The following is an 8,930-nucleotide window of genomic DNA, read 5'->3' on the forward strand; positions in this document are numbered from 1 at the left end:
TGGTTTGCTGTATTGGTATAACAATCATAATCTAGACTCAAAAATTGTATAAAAGAATACCAGTCACTCAGTCCTTGGAGGAAGCAGACGATGGTGGGGGTGTCCCTGGCCACTGGGGGGTCCCAGGTCTCACTGTCCAGCAGCAGATCCAGTCCAAGTTCCCAGTTAGGACTTGTAACTCCTTGATTGTATGGACAGTGCTCTGTGTGATGTTACACTTCGCTTTTCTGTGATGGGATCATCACCACCACCGGGTTGGCTGCGTGCCTGAGACCTTCAAAGCCAGCAAGGAACTGAGTAATTGGCCAGGCACCTGGGAATCTTGAGGCCAGTAGGGAGGGAAAGAATAAACCTGTTTGATTTGTGAACCAATGTACTTGGTTTGCAGGACTTTAAGGGCCTGGTAATGAGGGAAAGGGAACTGATAGGTGACCTGCTGGGTCAGAGAGAATGGCTGCTTCTCTCATAAAATGACGTTAGTTATGCCAACCACATTGCCAGGGGCTGGGAGCGGGAGGTACCAGTCACTGGTGCTGAGGGGTTTAAATGCTTTTTTGCCTGTCTGTGTTGTCCTGCGCTGCCCTGCCCACCCTTGTGCAGCCTGAGGGCAGCCTGAGTTTCTGCTTTGTGCTGGGACAGACTCCCCTCTGGGTGTTGGGTGGTAGAAGAGGAGCCAAGTCATCTTATCCCAACTGTCCTTTACCTGGGCAGAGCATGCTTGCTGATGAGTAGGGGTGAGAGGGGGTTTCTGTTGGTGGTAGAGAGACTTGGCAGGGGAGCTGCAGATGCCAGGGGGACAGAAGCCTCTCCATCCTTTGTCAGAGGAAAGAATGCTCCAGACTGTTCTCCTTGACTGTAGCTGTCACATCTATAACCTGCATCAGAAGAATGGCTTCACCTGCATGCTCATTGGAGAGATCTTTGAGCTCATGTAAGTGCAGGTTCCCCCTCTGTTGGGTCTGTGGCAGCTGGGAAACAGCCACAGGAACTTGCCGAGCTCCTGCAGCTGGGTGGGTCGGAGGGTTACCTTTACAGTTGTCCTGTCTCCCCTTCGTTAGGGTTTTCTGTGCCCCAAACCTGCGTTGCACTTCGAGGAACTGGTGCCCTTGAGCTTTCCTGCCACCATGACTGTGGGAACGCATCTCCATGATGTGTGACCCTGCTTTGCGTTTTGGGGGTCAGAAAGGCAATTCCCTCATGCCTGCTCCCTTTTTTCACAGGCAGTTCATCTTTGTGGTGGCGTTCACCACCTTTCTTATCAGTTGTGTTGATTATGACATCCTTTTTGCCAACAAAGCAGTAAATCACAGCCAGCATCCCAGTGAGCCCATTAAGGTGACTCTGCCAGATGCCTTCCTGCCTCCAAATGTCTGCAGTGCAAGGTAGGGGCAGCGCAGGGCATGTTAGCCACTGCTCATGCTTTCTCAGGTACTCAGGGTGCCTGCCCAGGCCTGTCTTCCACTACTTGCCTCTTCTTGCTTGCAGAATCCAGGCAAACAGCTTCCTCATCTGCATCCTGGTGATAGCTGGGGTTTTCTGGATCCACCGACTTGTCAAGTTTATCTACAACATTTGCTGCTACTGGGAGATTCACTCTTTCTACATCAATGCCCTCAAAATCCCCATGGTAAGTAGCCGCCCGCGGAGCCACTAAGGGGTGTGGGAGGCATTTGCTGGGTGGTGAGAAGCAACTCACCTTCACTCCTCACTGGAGCCAGCTTCTCTCAGAGGCTTGTACCAAGTGCTCTTCCCTCTGCTCCATAACCACACAGGTCTCCTTTTAGCCTCTTCTCCAGCAGCCAACTTATTTTGTGTTAACCCCTCTCTGCCCAGCTTGCCTCTCTGCCTGCTGGCACACGCCTCTGCCATCTGCCACCCAATATGTTTATTCTTCTGTGATGGCTTTTTCTGTGATGCCTTTCAACAGAGGAGGCATAAGTGAGGATATCCTCATGCATCCCTGGGTTGTGGACAACATAATCTTTCCTGTTTACTGGGGGTAAACTGAGGCATGGAGATACCTAGTTGGTGAAGACCACACTGGAGGTCGGTGTGTCAGAGATAGGGTTTGAGGCTTGCACAAGTCCAGAGTCTGGTCTGATGGACAACATCAAAAGGTGTGTGCACATCCCTTGAGGAGAGACCATGTCTTGAGAAAGTTTGGGTGAGCCAAGAGGCTTGGTTCCCAGATATTCCACACGCTCCCTCTGGGGTGCTGCTTAAGTCCCTTCCCCTGTTGACTCTAAATGGCAGCTTTGGGAAGGACCCATGGGAGCCTGGAACTGTGTTTATGCCTCCAAGGCAGCTGCTGCGTGAGTGGCTGGGAAACAGTCATCTGTGCTGATCTGGGGGTAAAGGGCACTGGGGCAAGGTGTGGGGTTTGCCTGCTGCAGGCTGAAGCAGTGCAGGGAGGTGCCTCTTATCCTGGCGTTGCATGTGCCTCGTCAGCACCCTGAGGTGTGCGCTGGGACCTGCTGTTAGAGTGGGCTCAGCCCAGCCTCTGTCCCTGGACACATCCTGCCCCTAACCTTGCTGCTTGCCCCCTTCCAGTCCACCCTGCCGTACTACACCTGGCAGGAGGTGCAGGCCCGCATCGTGCAGATCCAGAAGGAGCACCAGATCTGCATCCACAAGAAGGAGCTGACAGAGCTGGATATCTACCACCGCATCCTCCGCTTCAAGAACTACATGGTGGCCATGGTAAACAAGTCGCTGCTGCCCATCCGCTTCCGCCTGCCCCTGCTGGGAGACACCGTCTTCTACACGCGTGGGCTCAAGTACAACTTTGAGCTCATCTTCTTCTGGGGACCCGGCTCCTTGTTTGAGAACGAGTGGAGCCTGAAGGCCGAGTACAAGCGGGCCGGGAACCGCCTGGAGCTGGCTGAGAAGCTGAGCACTCGCATCCTCTGGATTGGCATAGCTAACTTCCTCCTCTGCCCGCTCATCCTCATCTGGCAGATCCTCTACGCCTTCTTCAGCTACACGGAGATCCTGAAGCGGGAGCCGGGCAGCCTGGGTGCCCGCTGCTGGTCTCTCTATGGCCGCTGTTACCTCCGTCACTTCAACGAGCTGGACCACGAACTGCACTCACGCCTCAGCAAGGGGTACAAGCCAGCTTCCAAGTACATGAACTGCTTTATCTCCCCGCTCCTCACCATCGTGGCCAAAAACGTGGCCTTCTTTGCTGGCTCCATCCTGGCTGTGCTCATCGCTCTCACCATCTATGATGAGGACGTGCTGGCAGTTGAGCACGTCCTGACCACGGTCACCCTGCTTGGGGTGGGCATCACAGTGTGCAGGTGAGGTGGGTCTGTGCTGCCCCTGCGCTCCTGGCAGCGCTGTGGGGAGCAGTGGGGCTGACAACCATCCATGCAAACATGCTCTTTGGCTGCAAGCAGACTTGAACCTGCCTAAGTGACGGGCATGGCTGGGGAGAGTCAGGGGCAGGCAGGAGAAGCGGGTAGTGGTGATTTTGGGCGCAGTGGTTGTATGATGGAGCTAAACAGCAACACCCTGGGGCTGGGCTGGCAGGGAGGTTTGGGGTGGGTGTGAAGGCAAAGCTGTGATATGGATTGGTCACCCTGCCCTCTCAGGATGAGATCTCCCAGAACTGACGTGTGATGTTGTCTCCCAGAACTGACGTGTGATGTTGTGATGTTTCCCTGTCCTGTCCTACAGGTCTTTCATCCCTGACCAGCACCTGGTGTTTTGCCCAGAGCAGCTGCTGCGAGTCATCCTGGCACACATCCACTACATGCCTGACCACTGGCAGGGTAATGCCCACCGCTACGAGACCAGGGACGAGTTTGCTCAGCTCTTCCAGTACAAAGCGGTGAGCTTGGCTTGCATGGGGCTGGGATGGGGACTTGCCCCCAACCCTGCAGGAGGGAGAAGCTGCCAGAGAGCTGAGCAGCTCCTGTGCTGGCAGAGGAACAAGGCAGCTTTCTCAGAGATGCCTTGCCCCAGAAGATGGGAGGGCTGGAGCTGGGGGGATGGCTTTGGGATTGCAGGTTTTTTGACATCCTCAAGCTTGTGCTGAGCCCATCATCTCTGTGTTTAGGTTTTCATCCTGGAGGAGCTCCTGAGTCCCATCATTACCCCTCTGATCCTCATCGTCTGCCTACGACCCAAGTCCTTGGACATCGTTGACTTCTTCCGCAACTTCACCGTGGAGGTGGTGGGTGTGGGCGACACCTGCTCCTTTGCCCAGATGGACGTGCGCCAGCATGGCCACCCAGCGGTAGGTCTTGTGGGTGGTAGCAGAGTGGCCTGGGCTCCCCACCAGCGTGTCTGGTCCTTTAGACCCAGGAGAGGCCATAACACCACTCCTGGCAGCCCACAGCCCAGCCACCTGCCTCTCTGCTGGGTGTCTGTGGCTGGCCACACGGGGCAATGGCTGCCAACACGGGTCATCTGCCCCAGCAGGTTCTTGTGGCCCAGCTGTGATTATTAACCTGGTATTCTGTGAACCAGGCTTTGTCATTTCTTTATTTAGTATCCTTACCTGTCTTCATAACCAAGAGTCCTGTGTCCTCAGGAGACAGGAATGGGGGTATTTGGACATTTAGAAAGTGTGACCACTTGAGAACTGACTTAAAGAAGCTGGGCTGCTTGTGCCCAGGAGAGGGGCAGCCTCAGGGAGATGGGAAGCATTTTCCATTATGTAAAATCTAGTGTGGAGGGAAAAGGGGATCCATCTGTTTCCTGTGCCTGGGAATTTAGGTTACTTGTCAGGAAAGGCTCCCTAATGACAGGGCCATGAACTAGGGAGGGGGTGGACTCACTGTGGCAGGAAGCTTTTAAAAATAGTCATTTATTGGTTGTAAGTTGCTCCTGCTGCGAGCTGGAAAGTGCAAGACGAGGCTTTCAGGTCTGTATTTTGTGGAGGTGGAAGACACTGTGCTTGCTGCTTCTTCCCCAGGCTGTGAGGGCTGCACTAGTGTGGGGCTTTTGGTTTCGCACCTGCTACGTGTGGAGCTGTGGCCCAGCTAGTGCTGAGTGTTGCGTGCTTTGCTCAGACTGACTGCAGGATTCCCAGGCCTGTAAAGCAGATCCTGTCCCTCACTATCTGTCTGTGCTCCACAGTGGATGTCAGCAGAAAAAAATCAGCAAGAAAGACGGAGGCCTCCATCCACCAGCAGGCCGAGGATGGCAAGACGGAGCTGTCCCTCATGCACTTTGCCATCACCAACCCCAAGTGGCAGCCACCTCGCGAGAGCACGGCCTTCATCGGCTTCCTCAAGGAGCGGGTGCACCGGGACAGCAGCGTAGCGCTGGCTCAGCAGGCTGTGCTCCCCGAAAATGCCCTCTTCAGCTCCATCCAGTCCCTGCAGTCGGAGTCCGAGGTGCTCAGCTTGGGGGGGATGTGGGGCGTTCTTGGGGTGCTTGCTGGGTGCTGGCAAATTGATAATCGGGCCCTCTGGTCAATTCTGCTCTTGCCTGGGCTGTATCTGGGGGTGCAAATGTGATAGATCAGCACCAGCTGGGACTGATGCTGGGTTTCTAGAGAAGGCAGCAGGCTGTCCTGGGGCCTTGTGAAGTGGGAGAGGGGCTGAGGTTCTGTTGCTGGCAGGGAACAGCCCTCCAGGTCTGCACAGGACAGTGATTTTTTTCCCTTTCAACTCTGCAGCCTCACAGCCTGATTGCCAATGTGATAGCGGGCTCCTCAGCACTGGGCTTCCACATGGGTCGGGATGGACAAGCCTCCCGCCATCTCTCTGAAGTGGCCTCGGCCCTGCGTTCCTTCTCCCCGCTCCAGTCTGCCCAACAGCCTCCCAGCAGCTTCCAGACGGCGGGAAGGGACGGAGAGGGAGCCCAGCCTCGTGGCGCTAGTGCCATGACAGCCTCTGGGTAAGCTGATAGTTGGAGAGGGGCAGCCAGACACCTTGCAGATTCCTTAAACCCTTGTCCAATTGCCATCCTGTTGTTGTAGGTGCACAGTGGCATTTGTCTCTGCAGCCTGGGACAGCAAGGGACACGTTCATAAGCAGAGTTAGGCCCAGGTGCTTAGGGTAGCCCCAAAGGACAGTATTGGGGTTCAGGTGTTCTCCTGTAGGTACCACTGTGGTGAGGAACCCCTGGAAGGGGAGAGGCAGTGCTATAGTGGGGCTGGTCACCTTATGCATCTGGGGAGTGGCTGCTTTTGCTAGGAAAAGAGAGGGTCTTTTCCTAGCCAGCCACGAACAGATCTCTGCAAACCTGACATGAGAGTGGAGAGGGGCTGGGCAGTGGGGGGGGCACCTGGGCAGCAAACGCCACTTGTGTGTCCTATGGCAGTGCTGATGCAAGGACCGTGAGCTCGGGGAGCAGCGCCTGGGAGGGTCAGCTACAGAGCCTGATCCTGTCGGAGTACGCCTCCACCGAGATGAGTCTCCATGCACTCTACATGCATGAGGTGAGCAGCCTGGAGCTGGGCCAGCCAGAGCCTCTCTGGAGTGACTGGGATACCAGCGTGAGTGAGAGCTGAAACCAGTGTGTGTGGAGTGCTGGGGAAAGGGTGTGTTCGGGTGCCTGAGCTCTCCCACTCAGCTGACTCACTCGTGTTCTGGCCTGCAGTTGCACAAGCAGCACGCCCAGCTGGAGCCCGAGCGGCACACTTGGCACCGGCGAGAGAGCGATGAGAGTGGGGAGAGCGCCCATGAGGAGCTGGACGCTCAGCGAGGTGCCTCCGTCCCCATCCCTCGCTCTGCCAGCTACCCCTTCTCCTCTCCACGGCAGCCTGCTGAGGAGACGGCCACGCTGCAGACTGGCTTCCAGCGGCGATACGGTGGCATCACAGGTACGGATGGGAGCCGGGGCAGAGGTCTGAGCTCTGGGTCAAAGCCCCAGATCCAATGCCCTGTGCAGACTGGCACGAGCAGCCTGCCTGCCCCTGAAGACTGACAGTCCCCCAGGGAGCTCATCTTCCTCCTGGCCTCTCCTGCAGACCCGGGCACAGTACACAGAGCCCCATCACACTTCTCCCGCCTCCCTCTGGGAGGCTGGGCTGAGGACGGGCAGTCAGCGAGACACCCAGAGCCTGTGCCAGAGGAGAGCTCAGAGGATGAGCTTCCACCGCAGATCCACAAGGTAGGGATGAAAGCTGTGGCTGAGAGAGGAAATGTGTACTTAGGATGGTCCCGATAGGTGCCACATCCCCTCTCTGTCTTGCAGGTATAGCCTTGTAGACTGGGGATCTCGTGGGGGTTGCAGACTGGGAGCCGCCTGGGCAGCAGGATGTGGCGTCAGCCTGATTCTTCTCCCGTCCTGAGTGGACAGGATAGTCCTGGGCTCCATTTTGTTGCCACCAATTGCCGAAGAAACAGAACTGCCAGGCTGGCGGCTTTGCGGTGGCACTTTGTGTCCAGCCGTGTGTGAAGTCAGCGCCACTCTGACTCTTGTGGAGCGAATGCGTGTGTGAGTACATACGTGTGTCTGTGTTCACATCTGTGTCGTCCGTGTCGGAGGATCGCTGCAGAGCCTGCGAGAGCTGACGTGACAGGACTAGCAGTGGGGAGCTGTGGACTGGCTTGGAGGTGGCAGCAGCAGCTGCTGTTCGAAGGGATGTGAGATGGCAGCAGCTCCAGATGTCCGCCCAGAGCTGGAACCTGCTTCCAAAATGATGGCAGAAGCTGTCGAGGCGGGGCTAGCCACACTTGCCCTGTCTGGAACCCTGAGGAGGTGCCCAGGATGATGTTCACCCTCCTGGAGAGGACCAGTGCTGTACCCTTCAGCCCGGAGCAGGACAGCAGTGGGGCAGTCTCCCACTCCTGCCCCAACGCCCTGCAGCGGGTTGGGCCCCTGCTGCTGCTGGTGTGGCTAGGGCTGGGATCTGGAGCAGCTCTGCCTGGGATCTGGGGATGCTGCAGCTCTTCCCTGACTCTCACAACAGCTGGCATGTCCCCTGCACGCAAGGAAGTGTTGGTGGGATGGAAGTCCTGGGTCCCTGACGTCCCTTCCAGCTGGCAGCCTGCGTGCCATACCTCTGGGCTGGGGCAGCTGTGTCCTCCCCCCTGCATGGCACTCGTGGGATGTGGGCTGCTAGTGGGCCCTCCTGCAGTGCCAAAGAGACCCTGAGGGGGGACAGCTGGCATCTCCCAGGAGTGCCCACAGCCCCCTTGGAGCCCACCCTGAAGGTCTTGTGCTCTGTGTATTGGTTCTCTTCCCCCAGGCATGATAAAGGCCTTTTCCCCCTGCCCAGGCTCTGGTGCATCGAGTCTGTCCTCCTGCTCTGGCCATTTCTGTGGTATCGGGCCTTTTCCCCAGGCAAAGGCCTTGGTGCATCTCGCATCTCACCTGGGGGCTCCCGGTTCATCCTTCCCTCCTGAAACCATCCTTTTGTTTGCAACATGGCTTTGGCTGCAGTGCAGGTGATATACCAAGCAGTGGCTTGTGTCTGGTGGGGGCAAGGAGGGGTGCCCAGGTCAAACCCCAGCCCAGCCCTGGGGTGCTGCTGGGGGATCAGGATCCCGGCTGTGCAGCATAGCCTCAGCCAAGACCTTCCCACCTTCGTTCTGGTTTCCCTCTCTTCTTTTCCAGTGGGATTTTGTGAAGATGTGCATCACAGCTAACCCCTGCCAGGCTTCGCTTTCCCCTCTTTGGCAGGGGGTGCTTGCTTTTGCCATGCCCTCTGCGAGCACTGCAGGCCCTGCTCTGCCCTCCCTGGCGTCCAGGGCCGCCTCTCTTCCCCGGCCAGGGTGCAAACTCAAAAACCTGGTCTGGGCACAGGCTGAGGAGCCGGCTGCTCCCAGCGCTGCAGGGGTGCACACCCCTGGGTAGCCAGGGCACAAAAGCAGGGCTGGGGTGCTCATGCCGGGGCTCTTCGGGGGTGGTGGGTTCCCTGCTGCCATAGGGTGGGACTGACCAGAGCTGCAGCTGCTCTGGGGTCTGTAAGAGGCCAAAGGCAGCGTGATAAAGCAGTGCTGGAGATGGGGTCAGGAGGTCCGCAGACC

At 57.2% G+C, this 8,930-nt stretch overlaps 1 protein-coding gene across 1 annotated transcript; it reads left to right on the forward strand.

Annotated features, from left to right (window-relative positions):
- Positions 1 to 830: 830 nt before the first annotated feature.
- Positions 831 to 7,487, forward strand: ATG9A (autophagy related 9A). The gene is made up of 12 exons (XM_010177322.2): positions 831 to 931; positions 1,221 to 1,382; positions 1,486 to 1,627; positions 2,551 to 3,299; positions 3,679 to 3,832; positions 4,061 to 4,256; positions 5,110 to 5,345; positions 5,630 to 5,850; positions 6,277 to 6,394; positions 6,556 to 6,778; positions 6,926 to 7,068; positions 7,126 to 7,487. Exons 1-12 carry the CDS (start codon positions 831 to 833, stop codon positions 7,156 to 7,158), a joined length of 2,478 nt encoding a protein of 825 aa, XP_010175624.2. The 3' UTR covers positions 7,159 to 7,487.
- Positions 7,488 to 8,930: the final 1,443 nt, after the last annotated feature.

The sequence above is a fragment of the Antrostomus carolinensis genome, unplaced genomic scaffold (assembly GCF_000700745.2).
Source record: "Antrostomus carolinensis isolate BGI_N321 unplaced genomic scaffold, ASM70074v2 scaffold24200, whole genome shotgun sequence".
NCBI classification, from domain to species: Eukaryota; Metazoa; Chordata; class Aves; order Caprimulgiformes; family Caprimulgidae; genus Antrostomus; species Antrostomus carolinensis.

Coding starts and splice junctions, on each gene's coding strand:
- ATG9A (XM_010177322.2), top strand. CDS start 831: ATGCTCCAGACTGTTCTCCTTGACTGTAGCTGTCACATCTATAACCTG. Junction 4,257..5,109: donor AGCGGTAGGTCTTGTGGGTG/GTAGCAGAGTGG, acceptor GAAAAAAATCAG/CAAGAAAGACGGAGGCCTCC. Junction 5,346..5,629: donor CCCTGCAGTCGGAGTCCGAG/GTGCTCAGCTTG, acceptor TCAACTCTGCAG/CCTCACAGCCTGATTGCCAA.